The 17237-nt window shown below is 48.7% G+C and overlaps 1 protein-coding gene across 1 annotated transcript in view; it reads left to right on the top strand.

Moving 5' to 3' along the window:
- The window catches only part of C5_1H10orf90 (chromosome 5_1 C10orf90 homolog), an 822168-nt gene that overhangs the window by 776805 nt on the left and 28126 nt on the right, over window positions 1-17237 (top strand). Inside the window, exon 6 of the mRNA XM_078641149.1 lies at window positions 8579-8768. Coding sequence (XP_078497275.1) covers window positions 8579-8768 — 190 coding nt within the window. The remainder of the gene's footprint in view (window positions 1-8578; window positions 8769-17237) is intronic.

A 17237-nucleotide genomic window follows, 5' to 3' on the forward strand; every position in this document is an offset into this window, starting at 1 on the left:
GAGCTCTGGGCAAGTTACCCCCTCCCCCTCTGTAAAACTCTCCTGCCGCTGTCTTGCCACCAACAATCCAGCAGAAAAGAGGAGCAGGGAGGCTGGAAGGAATGCCATCTCCTCCACCATAATGGTCGCTAAGATGAGAGGCGGCGTTCGGCGTTTCCGAGCTAACTAATGGCCGACTGAAGCTACCTCTCTGCCAAAGCTGGTAGCTACATGGGTTGCCCAGAGCCCTACTCAGGGGCTCTCGGGGCTAATGCTGCAGTCACCCGCTCATAGTCCCATTGGCAACAAACCCCACCCACACCACAACAGAGTATGCATGCATAAATATACACAACACAACTTTTTTTTGAGAAAAATATTGCTGCAGGTTTATTCCATACACAAGTATGCAATATGGTGGGTTATCTTATGGGCGATCCAAGGGCCGGCAGCTGTAACCAACCTATGCCGCCTTGCCCATCTGATGGGCCATGCACTGTGGAGAACCCAATCAGCGCTACCCTTATGGGGGTGATCCCCTTACTGGATCACGTGACATATTGGTCCATTATTACTCACACCCCTTTCAGGGCGTAGCGTAGCAAGGCAAGCCCCGGTTGTTCAGGCCCACAACCACCCAAAGGACTAACGGGGCACCAACGTAATTGTTCCAGGACCCTTCCATGAGACTCCTGGGAGTTAGCTCTGGCACCCCTATTGTGCTCTTGCAGAGGTACCCTTCTGTACCCATATGCTTCCAGATCGCCCTGTAACTCCTCCTGCAACGACAAAGAAAACATTACAACGTCCTCTGTACTTCGCCTGTCAGCCCCACGCCGGGTAAGCGGTAGGGTAGGAGACAGCATGTCTGGCGTCAAAGAGGACCCAAGAGTGAGGGGGGGAGGCCTAAATAACCTCCCCACCTCCACGGCACGCCGGAAGTGACGCGCGTAGTGCGCCTCGGTTGGGGGACTTCTCCCTGAGTCCCGACATTAGGAGGGGGGTGGGGAAGTGCCCAAATGGCACTAAAGGGCCTGTAAAAAATAGATTGTTGGTCCCTATGTGGCCTTGCAGCAGCTCTCTAACTACATGGATCATCCATAGTGACTGTTAAGTGGTGGATGAATGGATGTTATATTCACCTTACAAGCTGATTGTATGATAGCACAGAAGTAATTACACCATGCAGCTCTGGTTGAAAGGATATAATATGCATTTGCAACACATGATCTGCTTTGCAAACCTTCTTCTTTTCTCCCAAAATCTCTCATTCTAAATGTAGAATTATTTTTCTAAATCACATAGCACAGCTAATTATAAATTGGAAGTCTCAAAATAGTATTTCTAGCAAGTAATGTGTATCTTTTTACACTTACAATCGCCTGAGTGTTGCTGCCAATCATGGAGACTGTTTGTATATATCAGTTCACAGATATGACATGATTGCACAATACCAATAAGTTCTCAGTAAATCACTGAAATAATCACTACATCATATCCAGTGGACCAGGTAACGGGGTTTGGATACAATCTGACTGGAGCTGAAGGGGGTGGCTAGGTTCCACAGGGATGGAGATGTGTAGTGAGGGGAAGGCACAAGGACATTTCCAAAAAAGGGGCAGTTTGCTGATAAAACCAGCATCCATTTCTTGTGGTCCCACGTTCAGCCTTTCTCTAACTTAGTATCCATGTCTCACTATCCCATTGTTGCAAGATTCCTATTCCAGTGTCCTCACCCCCTTCTTCCTTGGTCTAACTGATAAAGGATTTGCTGTCAGTAGGGTACCTTCTCCTCTGGAGTACTCCTGGCCTCCTCTTAGAATTAAAACTAAGGGACTGATTTTCATATTGGTGGACAGGTCCCTCCATCAAAACAGGGACCAGTATCCCTCTGCCATAATCTAAATCCGATAGGATATTGTCGGATTTAGATTTTGGCGGATGGGATATCCATCCCCATTGTGACAGAGTAACCCATCTGCAGATATCTAAATCAGGCCCTGTGTTGCAGTCAGTGTTAATGCCTCTTACGGTTGAAATTCCTCAGGTGAACTACTGGAAGCATTGCAATTAAAACTATTAGGTTAAAATTGATTAAAGTTTCGTATAAAATATCAATAGCTTACAATATGAGTCTTTTTTATAAATTGTATCTATTGCGACACAAATTCGAACTGATGGAGTTATACATATGTGTCAATCATCTAGTTGCAAATAAATTAGAAAAGTGCAAGTGCAAGAGAACTGATATCACAGCAGCGCTATACATACTTGTTCATCTTTGAGTTAAGGAAACACAGTTTTGAGTAAAGTACAAAAACATTTAAAAATGGTAAACCTACTAACGCACTGCATAGGTCGATTTTGAATAAAGCAAACAACTTTTAGGTTCCTATCACGACGCCCGGGCCGTTAGAGTTCCACGATTTTTAATGTTAAATTGTTTCTCCCCTCAGAGGTGGGGCGGGGAGGCGTATGTGTGACCAGCGCTAAGTGTTCAACCACCCGCCCCGGTTTCAGCTTGGAATTAAAAACACAGGCTTGTTCTAGATAATACTCCGTCAAATGCCAATATGTTGTAAAATGACAAACCAGGTGGATTAAGAAAACAAGAGTGCCGAAGTAGAATGCTGCAAACAGCCACACAAAAGTCTTACCTAACCTGGCCTTGACAAGCTTCCATTCATTAAGGGCACATAAAAATACAAAAAAATTCCATTTCCATTAAAAAACTTTATTTCGATCAAGGGGACCATAAAAAGTGCATTATCATAAACAACACAAGAGATATATAAAATTCATTACAGACTGATACATAATCTTGTACTAGTTCATCTGTAAGTATCGGCACAAAACTGTACAAAAATCATCAGAATGAAATAAAGTGAATTACTTGGTCTACTCAGGGCTTATCCTGATCCAGAAATACGATACAATGCATTTGTGTGTAAATGGTCAGGATCCACTCTACAGAGCAGTATACATAATGTATTAAAAAAAAACAAATAAGAGAATAAAACAGAATCAAAAGATAATGCGATCATGAGTGTTATTTTGAATAGGTACGCCGTGCATGCCACATTGAATGTAAAAAACGGGATACGGCGAAAACAATAGGAAGATGAGTATCATACTTTAATATTCTTAATGCCTCTGTGCAATGGACAAAGCCTAGTTTCCTGCATAGCTGGATAAGCCAGCGCTGCCTGGGTATTTTATATGTGGGGCAAAAGAAGAGGACATGTAATTCCGTTTCTTCTTTGCAGTTACAAGCAGGACATCCAAAAAGTCAGCTGTCAAACGACCGCAGGTCATGCTTTCCTGGGTGCCAGAAAGTTTGTGTGATCTGTAGGATCTCACCAATTCCACCTGCGGGATCAGGGGACACGAGACTTCAGGGGAGGTCCACAGCTCAGTTTTACCCAACTTAATACAAGGATCCCTCATATGCTTAAGCGAAGGTATGTTTGCAATGCCCGGTATGTTCAGGAGATCTCTGAGTTCAGATCGATAGGGATCAGCTCCGGGGTTGCCCATATCCGCCACCAGAAGGTTACAGGTCTGAGGGCGGTCTCCTTGCTAATTGTCCTCATGCCCAGATCCAGGCATAATGGGGTGAGAGGGGTACTAGGGGGGAGTGATATGGGTTGCCTCATAAATTTGTTCTCAATTTTACTCCGACTAGCGGTCGGGCAGTGCCCCCACAATTCTGCCCCATATAGTGTAGCACCCCTTGCTTGGATTTTGTAAATTTCATTTATTGGGCCTGCTGGTTTAAAAGTGGACAATCTATATAGTTGTATGAGGCCTCCCACTGTCTGGACTAACTTAAGACTTGCCTTGGTGATCTGCGGACCCCATTCAAGATGTTCTGACAAGGTGACACCCAGGTAGTCAAAGACCGACACTCTTTTGAGCTGGATGCCATTCAAAGATGGATTTGGGCAATTGATCTCCAGGCCCCGATTCTTAGAAAAGAGTTCAGAACTGTTGAGAATGCGTTGAATTCCCATTGGTGTCTTTGAGAGTTAAAGGGTGTCATCTGCGAACATCATCGAGGGAACCCAACCAGAGGCAAGCCTAGGGGCATCGCTGTCCTGTACCTTTCTGAGTTGTTCTATGAGTCCATTTATGAATAAGCAAAATAAAGTGGGTGCAAGAACGCAGCCCTGCCATACCCCTTTCTTGACAGGAAGTCGGGGGGTTAGTTCACCATATTTCCCATATCTCACTTGGGCAAAGTTGTTTACATGTAGAATCTCTAGAATATTAAGGAGATAGGGTGGGGGTTCCAGCTCTCTAAGTACATCCCAGAGTTTGTCCCTTGGTACAAGATCGAAGGCCGACTTCAGATCTGCGAATATTAACTAGAGGCTGCCTCCCTCTATTGTAACTGTTTTCCAGAAAAGAAGTTGGAGTCTAAATATCTGGTCAACGGTAGAGGTGTTTTTTCTGAAGCCGGCCTGGTAGGGACTCAGGATCTCTTCCTCATCGATCCATTTTTGGAGGCGGTCAAGAAGAACCCGGGTAAAGTTTCTGGCTCACATCAATTAAACTAATCTCCCTATAGTTCATAGGCAGGAGGGGACATCCTTTTTTAAAGACTGGGACAAATTCTGCCCCGAGCCAAGTGTCAGGAGGGTTCATACCACCAAAGATGGCATTGAATAAAGCCCACAAATATGGTCCCCAGATGTTTGGCTCCTCCCTAAAGAGATCTCCTGGTAGTTTATTTAGGCCTGGCACTTTGTTAGAGGGGAGCTTCTTGATGGCATTTAGCACCTCGGGCAAGGTGAGCCCTGTGGCCAGTACCTGGGGGAGGTCGGGGTCTATTGATGGGGTTTTGAGATTTGGAATAGGAGCTTCCTTGTCTGAGTAAAAGGACTGGAAATGGTTCTCCCAGACTTCGGATGCTATATTTGCCTCAATGGCTGGTTTCCCATCCTTATCGCCAGAGGCAACTATTGTCCAGAAGGTCTTCAGATCTTTATTGGCTAGATGCAGTTGTGAGGGTTTCCCATCTATCCAGTTCCCAGTCTTTTTTTGCAACTTGGATGGTCTGCTTGTACTCTACCCTGTTTTGTCTAATCTGTTGCTTGTCCTTAGTTTTAACGGCATCCAGAAGGGCCTGCTTCGCCTTGCGGCATTTTTTGTTCAACCATGTGCTTTCAGCCCCTGCCTTTGACTTGTGAACCATAGCTGGGTAAAATAGATCTGTAAGTTTTGAGGTTAGCTCCGAATGTATTTCTGCTACCATTTTAGGATCAAGAGGGGAATCCTCGGCAGATGCGAATCCCTGCATTTTTATAAGTATTAGGATTAAGGTCTGATAGAGTGCAGCCATTTTTTTAGGTGACTTTTGAAATTGCCCCCACCTAATTTTCATTCTGTTGTTTGTGAGAATTAGGCCACTATTCTTGGTTGTAGACGTATGTTTGGGGTTGGGAATACCCCAATTCGACAGGCTCAATTCTAAGATTAGGGCGTTATGGTCGCTATCCTGCCTCGCTATCACAGAGAAGTCGTGTACCCTTTGCCAGAGTCTGGTTTCCACTAGAATATAGTCCAGCAGAGATTCCTGGCCAGATATATTAAATGTCAGTTGACCCTGGGTGTCTGATTTTGTCCGACCATTACAAGCTCCTAATGAGTACCCTAGTGTGAATGAGTTTATCTGAAGTGCCAGTGGGTTCCATTCTTTAATAGGTTGGATATGCGTGTCTGGAATTAGCTATTGCATATCTTCTTCAGAGGGAGTGGTATTGCATGATTCAATAAGGGGTCCAAACTGACAGTTGAAGTCAACCCCTATAATCAACCATGTAGCTGGACCAATTGTGGGAATAAAATGAGCCAATTGGTCTACAGTGGTAGATTCTTGGCTGTTGGGTACAGGTCGCGAGTAACCCTGGGCGTAGTTCGCGGAGCCGCACTCCGCGGAGCTACGCGAAGACGCAGTTGCACTCCGCGACCTTCGCGTAGCTCCGCGGACATGCGTAGTAGCTTGCTAGACCCGTTCGCGCGCCGTTTTTCGTCTTCGGGAGCGCGGTGCGCGTGTTCGGGGCGCTGCCTGCATGCTCGAGATAGCTAGCGCGCTAAGTTACTCAAGAGGTTTGTCCCGCCCGCTTGCGTTCCCTTATTTCCAAAGTGCGTGATCGCGTCAAATATCGCGCGAACTTACCCCCGGCGCACGCGATAATGTTATTCAGCGCGCGAGAACTACGCTACGCACCGGATCGCGGAGTAATCGACAGCTTCGCGTTCTCCGTAGAACGCGGAGTTGCCAAAACTCCGCAAGCTCCGCGAACGGAGCGTAGTTCTTCGCCCAGGGTTAGTCGCGAGTAGATATTGACAAGGGCGATTTTTCTATTTGGGGGAAAGGTAATTACAACACACTGGATATCAGTCAGGGCAGTGGACAATGGTTCAGCTCTACAACCCAAATGAGTGGCTACCCAGATAGACAGGCCCCCATTTGGTCTACCCCTCCCACCTGAGCTAGCTGGAATGTTAAATGTTGCAAAGCCTACCCTTTGATGGTCTTCCCTAGCCTAGGTTTCCTGGAACATACAGATGTCCTGCCTATCCATGAATAGCCCCCAATCTGTGCAAGCAAGTTTGCTTTTGAGCCCAGCAAGATTCCAGGACAGCACCCTGAGCGGATGGCCTTGCGCTATATTCACACCAGTGCATTGCACGTCCCTTGATGGCAGTGTGGGATTGTTGTCTGTTACCCTCGTGTCCCCCCCTTTACTGTAGGCTATACTCAGAGGTGCCAGTAGTGTGATGTCAGGGGGTCCCCTTGTTTTCGTCCCGCAATTTCCAGACTTGTGTTTTGTGGTGCCTCTGGTATGAGGTATTTGCCCATTAGCCCAACTCCCCTGCACTCATCCAGCTTGTTATCCTTCCCGTGCCCTCCAGTATCCCCATCAGGCATCAAACTCCCCTCTTGTCAATCTATTTCCTCAAGAGTTGTAAATCTGTTATTTACTGGTATGTTATACAGTAAAGGCCTAGGTGGAGCGTCCCATCTACCCTCAGATCTGTTGTTTGCTGATGTATAGGGCAATAGGGGCCTCAGGGGCATCCCATCTAACATTAAGTGGGGGATTTTCTAGCCGTCTGTGGATGTTAGGAGTAATATGGTCCCTGGTCAGTGTTTGATGATGAGTATAAAAAAATCCAATGGCTAGAGCCTAATTTCAGTTGAAGGGTTCTGGTGGGATAGGTTCTGTTCAAGTAAATCTCTCACAGATGCTGAGTTTTTAAAGTTTATAATTATACAGTCCCCTGGCCCTGTATTTTCATGTTTTTCCACCCAGCCCACTCTGCGAACAATAAGGATTTTGCCTGCCCTACCACAATAGAACTGCTTATGCGTTGCTAGCCAGTACAGGCATTTATTTCTAAGATCATGTTGCTATTCCCTTTGCTTTGTTCTAAGACCAGGGACTCCAAAAAATATAATTACATACGGGGAGCAGGCAGGGGGTAAACCTATGGTATGGAGGGTTACTGGATCCAGCCCCTCCACAGTACGAACTGGCCTTATATGTTTGCTCACATTCCCACTAGGTTCATGTGGGGGAAAGCTTTTCTCGTCCCTACCCCTTTAAAATGGATGTGCTTGATTAGGATTCGTGTGTGCCTGGTGGTTTTCATTATTCAGTTCCCTCATCTCATGAGTTGTGGTGGGACCATCAGTGGTCACTGCACCCCACGGGTCCGGAGATGATGGCTTTGGAAAATCCACCTGGCAGCCTAAATCGATCCAGCTAGCTTTTGACTGGGTTAGGATTATGTCAGGATTTGATTGTCTTCTTTCCCCAAGAGATACCAATTTGTCTAGCCAGTTAAGTAGGGGGGTATGTTCTTCTCTTACAATGGCACTAAATTGGGACCTCAGATCAGTCAGGAGATTAAGTGCCCAGGGAGGATGGTTCATGTCTACACTAGTTGATGGTTGATCATCAAGCGTTTGGACCTGCTTCTCACCCATCATGTTACTGTATGTTGATTCCACACCAATACAAAAAATGGGAAGCGAAAGCAAACAACGGAGGCAGGACCCAAAAGGAAGAAACCGTGCGAGGAACCAACATCCAGTAACAAAATATTTCAACAATATGCAGGGAAAGAATTGTGTAATAAAGTCCATTCTTCTTACATCACATCACATCGAAACTCCAAAGTACGTTAGAGGCTCAGCTTGATGCGCATGTGTTAACACTCAGGACTCTCTTCTTCCTTGAATCTCATTGATGAGTGATATCCCCTTGTCTTGTCAAAAGAAGGCTCTTCGGAGAGATCCCATAAGGGCATTTTTACATGCCATCATTAACTTTCCATTGCAAAAGGTAGCCCCTCTGCACAGTTTAGTGGGAGAATAGAAGAACAAAATATTCTGATGCATATTTAGCTTTGTCTTTAATGCACCGCATAGCAGCGGGCTTGGATGTGGTATGATGTAGAAAGTACAGAAAGCTGTGTATTAGTAAAAGAACTAGATTAACTTATTCATGCATAGGACAAAAGAACGATCACAGAAACGGTCTTTTTGCAACTGAGAAATTAACTGCACTGTTTGTTTTTAAAACAGGAAGCGCTAGAACGCCACCGACCTGGCTTTATTTCTCATTCAAGAAAACGCATTCGAAAACTGGAGCGGAAGGTGCAGCTAAGGAAAGCACAATCCAACGAAAGCCTGGCTTCAGACGGCAGGCAAAGCAGCCTCCTTTCATCGGCCTTCAACAAGAAGAAGCTCTACACAGTGCCCGACCCTCTCAGTGGTAAGTTGGCAGCGATTTTACCTGCTTCTCGTGAAGCCAAGATACCGGAAGTGTAGCTCTCAGGTCAAGTCAATAGCTATTAGATTCCGTCATTAAACGACATACTCCAAATATAGAAATGCTATTGAGAGTAAGCACAGTATTAAAGCCTTAAAAGCACTCTTTTACTCCTAGTAAATGTCACTCTTTGCAGAAAGCATTCTTGAACAAGTACACAAGTCTCACATGTTAGACTAGGAAGGACCTAGCTATCAGCAGGTGCATGTAATGTTGCGGAGACTGGAAGAGTCCACGTCTCCTTTAGTGTTGGGGGTGGTCCTGTTGACCACCTCCCCCCTGCCAACATAACAGAATGTGTCGGCTGAGCGTACGCCAGCACGACGTGTGTAAAATGAATAAATAGCCCAGAGGCCCTGGGCGTGGCAGTTGAGAGCTGGCGACTACGACAGTAACGACTCCTGTGTGCATTATGAACGGCTCCTTTTAGGCCCCCAGCCAGGACTCTACACTGGCGACGAGGTGGTGTGTCTGCCTGCTGCCCTGCCTCCCCTCTCACTCACCGTGCACAGCTCTATCACCTGGTGTGAGCGTCCCTGCTGCGACTCACACGCCTGTGGCCCGGCACGCCCCCCCTGCCGTGTGGTCGGCCCGACCAGAGAGTTGATGTCCTGGCGGCCTGCTAATGGCCTTGCTTCCAGCCCGGACCTCTGCAACGTGAGCCTGCTTGATGCCTTGAGCCCCTCGCTGGCACAACATGAGTCCCGGTATCCTGCCCGCGTGTGCCTGCAGTGCTCACCCCAACAGCGTGGGCCCGATGTCACCACCGCGGACCTCTGGTAAGGTGCGCACCTTGGCCCTGCTACCTCCCGGCCCACGGGCTGTCTGCCTCAGTTCCGGTGCCCCAGTCAGAGCGTTGTGCATTCGCGCTCCACCGGTGGCACTGATGTTGCTCGCTGCCCACGTGGCTCACTACTCCTGGAGCCTCTCTACGCCTGCTGTGGTGCTTTCCCCCCACCCAGGCACCCTACTTCCACTGCCTGCACGATCTCTCCGGCGCTGGGGCCCAGCCACCAGCCCATTGCTGCCTGACCTGGCCCACTCCACCAGCACTTCCCTCACGAGGGAGCCGCCGCTGGTTACTGCGCCATCCTACACCTGTCTGTCACACATGCCAGTGGCTCCTCGGCACCACCCCCCTGCTGGCAGGCATGTCGTCTATCCCGCCATTGGAGCCCTTTACCGGACCGCCACCATCCCAAGCCGTGCGATGAAAGGCATGGGAGGAGCGGTTGGAGACTTTCTTTGACGCTGCTGACATCCCTGCCCCGCGGCAAAGACCCTTGCTCCTCCATCTGCGTGGTGCGGAGATCCACAAAATTGCGAAGACTCCGCAAAGCTGGGCCCCCTAGGAATTATGCCTTGATGCGCGACGCCATCACTGCACATTGTAAGCCCTACGCCAGCCCGGATTACGAACGCTTCCCCCTTCGCCAAGCAAAACAACTCCCGGACGAATCCGTAGATGTATTCTACGCCCGCATCAAAGACCTAGCTAGCACCTGCACCCTTCCTGATGAGGATGACCAGATCCGGTTGTAATTCATTCAGGTCTGCGGTTCCACTAAGTTACGTATGCGCGTCCTACAAGAACACAACATGCCAATGAGGGATATCCTACTCTAGGACGCTCCAAGGAACTATCTAAGGCCAGAGCAGCCCACATGGTCCTCAAAGCGACCGTCAAAGAGGAACCAGTCTGCTCCGTCCACACTGACATCCGTGACTCCCGACAAAGACCCAGGAGGCCCTCAACCCAAAACTCCAGACAGAGCCCAAAGACTCGCCTCTGTGGATGGTGTGGCGGCCCTCTGCCACACGACGGCACCTGCCCAGCCCAAGGAAATCCCTGCAGTGCATGCGGAAAACTCAACCATTTTTCCAAAGTTTTCCGCTCAAAGCCACAACGGAAACCTCAAGGCCCACCTCGTCACATGCGTGCGCTCAAACCAATCCCAGATGACTCCTCAAGCGGCGACACGGACAAAGACGAGGCTGCCACTGTGCATGTGGTACACATGCTACATGCCCCCTCGAGCTCCCCACAGGCAGCGCCCATGTGCACTATCAAGGTGCAGGACCACCCAGTAGCAGCGCTCATCGACTGGTGCAACCATCAACCTCATGGCTGCCAGCGTCTGCAGACTCTTGCCCAACCTGCCAGCCCTCCGCAACACTAACGTCCAAGTGTACGCCTTCGGGACACACACCCCGCTCAGGATATGTGGTGTTTTTCAAGCCGATCTAACTCACGACCAGATTCACCAACGGTCCAAGGTCTACGTCTCCCAGGAGGGATCCGGATTCTTACTCAGCTGCCGTACAGTACAAGACCTTCGTCTCATCCACTTTGCATTTACCATGATGGCCCACGGTCTGGAACACCTGCTGACCGAGTTCACACCCCTCTTCCATGGGATTGGATGCCTCAAAGGCCCAGCCATCAAGCTGCATGTAGACAATTCTGTAGCCCCGATTGCCCTCAGGCATAGGAGGATCGCCTTCCATCTCCGCCCTAAGGTCGAGGCTGAACTCCGTCTGCTGGAAGCGGCTGGAATCATCAAGTGAGTGCACGGCTCCACCCCGTCGGTGTCCCCCATCGTAGTCGCGAGAAAGCCGAAGCAGCCTGACGCAGTCCGCATCTGTGTGGACATGCGAATCCCGAAACTCGCCATCAAGTGGGAGCGCCACCTGACACCCACAGTAGACGACATCATTGGCGAACTCGCAGGGTCCAAGTGGTTCTCAAAGATGGACCTCTGCTCAGGGTGCCACCAGATCCCCCTGCACCCGGAGTCTCGCCCAATCACCACCTTCTCTACCCACGCTGGTCTCTGGCGTTATACACACCTCAACTTCGAAATCTCGAGCGCAGCCGAGGTGTTCCAAAACATCATCAAGACCGTCCTGCAAGGGCTAGAGGTAGTGCTCAACGTGAGCGATGATATCTTGGTACAAGCTCCATCTTTGGAAGAACATATCCTCCGCCTGACAGCAGCATTCACCCGCCTTTGCGACTGTGGGCTGACCCTGCACAGAGATAAGTGGGAGTTTCTGCGACGAGACATCAGTGTCTTTGGGTACCGTTTCTCGGACCAAGGCATCGGCCCCGACCCAGCCAAAGTGAAAGATGTCCAGGATGCGCCAGCCCCCACATCGGTGTCTGGCGTCTGCAGCTTCTTGGGCATGGTCACGTACTGTGGACGCTTCATCAGGAACCTCTCAGATCTGACTGGCCCTCTGCGTGACGTCACCAAGGCTACTGCCCCCTGGACATGGGGCCCGGAGCAAGAGACAGCATTTCAGCAAACGAAGGCAGGACTGTCCTCTGACACCACGCTCATCTACTTTGACCCGCAGCACGACTCACAGCTAGTGGTCGACGCCATCCCCACAGGCCTGGGTGCTGTTCTAGTGCAACAACAAGACTGTGGCGAATGGGCACCTGTCGCTTATGCAAGCCGGACCCTCACACTTACCGAGCAGCGGTATTCTCAAATCGAGAAGGAAGCCATTGCGATACTGTTGGGGTGCCGCCACTTCCACATATACTTGTATGGCCACCCATTCACCGTCATCACAGATCACAAACAACTGATCCTGCTGTTACAAGGCTCATCATCTCGTCCTCCCCCGCGAATCGAGAAATGGATCCTGCAGCTGCAAGAATTCCAACTCACATGGAGTACAGACCAGGCACCCGGAATCCAGACGAGTTTCTGTCGCGGCATTCCCGGCCAGCCACACTTGCGGCCGCCACGGAGGACTATGTGTGACTAGTGGTAGAACCGTCCTGACCTCTCCCGATGTCCCTACAAGAGGTTATCTTAGCCACAAAGGACGATGAGTGCCTCCAAATTGCCATCCAAGCATTCAACTCCGGCGACTGGAGGCTCCTGCATATCCCTTCACCTCGAAGAACAGTGTCAGCTCAAGCAACACTGAAAGCCCTCCACCAAGTCTGGCACAAACTGTCTGTATCCGCCGACGGCTGCCTGCTACGAGGCCCGCGCCTTGTCCTACCGTAGAGCCTGACTAGATTAGCAGTGTTTCTAGCACATGGTGCTCACCAAGGGATTGTGAAGTTGAAGAACAGACTTTGCAGCAAAGTCTGGTTCCCGGGCCTGGATCAACAGATAGAAGCGGTAGTTCAGCACTGTCCAGTGTGCCTCGCAACGAGCCTGCCGAACAAACCAGCGCCCGTCATCACTGAACCCGCTCCAAGCTCCCCGTGGGAGAGAGTGAGTACTGATTTTGGCAGTCTACCAGGAGGAAAGTATATGTTTGTGGTGGTAGATGATTTCTCCCGATACCATGAAGTTGAGTTTGTCACATCAACGTCCACTGTGGAAGTAATCCCTAAGCTTGAGAAACTAATCGCAACCCATGGACTCTTTGGTGAAATCTGCACAGACAACGGTTCACCATTCACCAGCGCAGAACTAACCGAATACCTCACATCTCAGAAAGTGACACTTGATATCAACAGAGGCAACCCACCAACCTGAACCAGGGGTAGTAAATGATTATTCCTAACAATAGTTCAGGAAGCACAAAACAAATCACAAATTTAGAAAGAGCCAGTGCCTTTCTTCTTCTAAATAATAAAAGATAAAGAAAAGAAGAAAAAAGAAAAAGTGGGGGGAAAGGGAGAGTTGTGGGGAAGGAGTGCAAGAATTTGTTTAGAAAGATATGAAAATCAAAGAAACTATCATTCATCAAATTTGAAAAGATATCACAAAATTTATTATAAAATAGTACGCTCAATAAATATTTGCTGGTTCATAGAAATGCAAACCATATATACAAAAAACCAGACAGGTGGCAAACAGAGTTTGTGTTCTAAAAAGAAGGGATACAACATATACAGTGATTATGTGCCCCCTAAAGTTCATCAGCCACATAAGCGTCGACGGCGTTTCAACCGCTGTCAGAAGTTGCGGTCATCATCAGGACAGAAACAATTGGAATGAGCGTTAAAAAGTCTGTAAATGAATAAAATACAAAATCTTTTAGTATTTGGACTCCCTTAAAAGAAAGAGAAAGGGGGAGGGGGAGGGAGGGAGAGGTGAAAAGGAGGGGGGGGGGGAATTTTTTTATTTTTTCTTCTTTTCTTTATCTTTTATTATTTAGAAGAAGAAAGGCACTGGCTCTTTCTAAATTTGTAATTTGTTTTGTGCTTCCTGAACTATTGTTAGGAATAATCATCTCAGAAAGAGAAGCACCGCAACATCACACCAAGATGGCCACAGGCCAATGGTGAAGTGGAACGGCTGATGCGGACTCTGAACAAGACAATACAAATTGCCCTAGCCGATGGGATCAACCTTGAGCAAGCAGTGTAGCAGTTCCTCCGTGAATACCGGCTCACGCCCCACTGCACCACAGGTATCTCCCTGAGTCGGCTGTGCTTTGGCCGGGTAATGACTGACTCCATACGCATCACCCGATGTGGGCAGAAACACCCAACCCCACGAACCAACGTGAGAAGAACAATAAAGCAGCGTCCTTGAAGAGAAATGCTAAAGAGAGCCTGATTGCTGTAGGCGACCGAGTGCTGGTGCGGGATCGCCACCCTGGTGAAAAGTTCCGTCTACCCTTTGAACTTCACCCCTGGATTGTCACGGCAGTAAAGGGCACTATGGTGACAGCCCAAAGAGCGCACGAGAAAGTAACATGCAATGTGTCCTTCTTCAAATGGGTCCCTCTTGATGATGACTGTGACTTCCTAGTGCCCGATAAGCCCCATGAGACCTCTCCCAGCGGGCTACCCAGCTCTAGCAATGAAGGGCCCGAACCCGACCAACCAGCCACAGAAGAACGGAGCCCCGGTCCAAAAACCGCAACGGCACAAGACCAAGATCCCAGCTATGACGAGAGTCCATCAGCCTGCAGCAACCCACTGGAAGAGTCACTGACACCTCAGTGGCGGAACAGCCAAAGCAGATACCACCTGAGGTCGTGTCCGAAGCAATCCCAGAAATAGAAAGACTACGTATCCTGTGGCTAGTCGGTGACAATAGACCGAGACGCAGCCGGCTGGGGCAGTTAAGAAAAGAATACCAAGTAAGACTGTTCTGTTGGCACCTCGCCTAAGAGGTGATGTTTTTTTTTTTCGGAACTGTTTCCCTTAATTTGCTATCTTGCATCTGGACCTATGTTTGTGTTCGCTTGACATGTCTCTCCTGGTAAAGGAGGAATGTAATGTTGTGGAGACTGGAAGAGTCCACGTCTCCTTTAGTGTTGGGGGTGGTCCTGTTGACCACCTCCCACCGCCAACCTAACAGAATGTGTCGGATGAGCATATGCAAGCACGATGTGTGTAAAATGAATAAATAGCCCAGAGGCCCTGGGCGTGTCAGTTGAGAGCTGGCCACTACGAAAGTAACGACTCCTGTGTACATTATTAACCACCATCCACCATTTGCACATCATCGACCAGAAGCGGTAAAAACATGGCGCCGGGCGCAGAGCGTGAGAACCTGGAAGCCTGTTACATCCCCCTTGAGAGGGCAGATAAACTAATCAGCCCATATTTGCATATCTCTCGACCACTTCGTTAACACAGTATTTTATTTGTCCTTCATGTATAGTATAATATAGAGCTGTGAAGAAGCGCAGCAGTGATATGACGGAATTATAGTAAACAGCAATCAATCAATCAATAAGAGCCCCCTCCCCTGCGGCTCAAGGCGTGGGGGAGGGGGCGGGGGTGAGCACCTCCTTAGGGGTCAATAACTAAATTACGCACGCTTGTTAAATATATATCTAAAAAAACGTGTTACGTAGCATTGATTCGGGCTAGAAACTTTTTACGACCCTACGAATGTGACTGGGAGGGTCCAGACATGTTGTGTGGGTATAGAGTAGAGTTTATGTGCTTTCCTCACTTCTTTACGCATAATAGCATTAAACTTGTTACTTGTAATAAGCACAACAAATTCCCTAGTGGAATTGTTTATGTTCGTTCATTTTGGTTGCGTTGGGGAAAGTTGCTCCAGAATCAGTCGTTATTTTGCACACCTTTCTGGTTAATGTGGTTTAGAGCTGCTTGCTATCGAGGACTAGCAGTGCAGCAGTGCAATGGGCCAATCACAATATTTCTTGAATCAGTGGGTGCTTGGACGACAATTCAGGGTAGCAAGGAGTAAGTGATGCTACTCCTGTTTTGTCTTGTGTAACCCTGGACATTGCTTTTGCTAACCATGGTCTCCAGGCTAATGCGAGTGTGGCAGGACGAGAAGGTGAGCACGTGTCTAAGGCATTATTCCTTGAAGGGGGCTGTAGACTGCCTCTGTTAAGGTCCACCTGCTAGCTGTCAGTTTCAGTATACTGAGCTCTGCCCTCCCAAGGAGCCCATCAAACCCCTGCAATGTCAGGATGGGGTGACAGCATTCACACCCCGAATCTGACATGGCATGGAGTGTCAGGCAATTGTGCTGGCGTAGAGGAATTCCATGGATGCCCCTTTTGTCAGGGGGTGCACATGCACCCTAGGGAAGGTAAACTTAGTGGTTACCAGTGCCTTCGGACCCTTTGACCCTAAAACCCCCAAAGTTGCTCTTGCACATGCTCTATACATGTGTGGCTCCAGTAAGGGATCCCCCAAGGACTCTTGAAGGCCCAGGTTTCTTTTAAAGATGCCATTCTCAAGAGCTGGTCCTGCCGCCCCACCGGTGGACACAGGCACATCAGCATGGTGGTGTTGGAAGCACTATATTGATGTCTGCCACTGCCCTGCATCCTTCAGCCAAGACCAGGTGCCAGTGTAATCAAGGGCACTGTTGACTGGTGGGCATGAAGCAGGGGTAGCTGGCTGGGTTTGGTATGTATACACCTGTGCCACCCCCAGGTCTCAATGAGGCTCTTGCAGGCATGGTGGCCCTCTTTACTTCCCACTCTACGCCATTCCACCGGCCCCTCTGCAGGAAATGGGAAGGTGCTGGAGATAAGAACGAGGCAAGTAGTCAATGCTGTGACATCAAAACATGTGTAATATAATTGCTATTATCTCTGGCGTTGTAATGCTTTAAGGTTCATGCAGAGAGGGGTGTATACGCAGCCTAAAAAGGACGTGTGGTCATTGCTGTAGGCATCAGTGATGAGATAGCAGCTTCCGGAAATCTGTGTCCACTCACCGAGCCACTGGTCCAGGAATCCACAGGGTGCTTTAGCGAAGAACGGATGCACCGCGGTGAAGACTTCCTAATATGAGGTATATGACGGGGATTATACGAGCCTCTAAAAAGGAATTGAGTGTTAGGAAGGAAGTGACATACTTAAGCAGCGAGATTAATGGGAACGCTGCAATTAGCCCACATAGGGATACATAAATAGAAAGACAGATAATAGCAACATTAGAGCTGCAGATTTCCGTTTACATGACTTAGGAGCTGCAATCACATTAGTGCA

This window comes from Lissotriton helveticus, chromosome 5_1, assembly GCF_964261635.1.
Source record: "Lissotriton helveticus chromosome 5_1, aLisHel1.1, whole genome shotgun sequence".
NCBI lineage: Eukaryota > Metazoa > Chordata > Amphibia > Caudata > Salamandridae > Lissotriton > Lissotriton helveticus.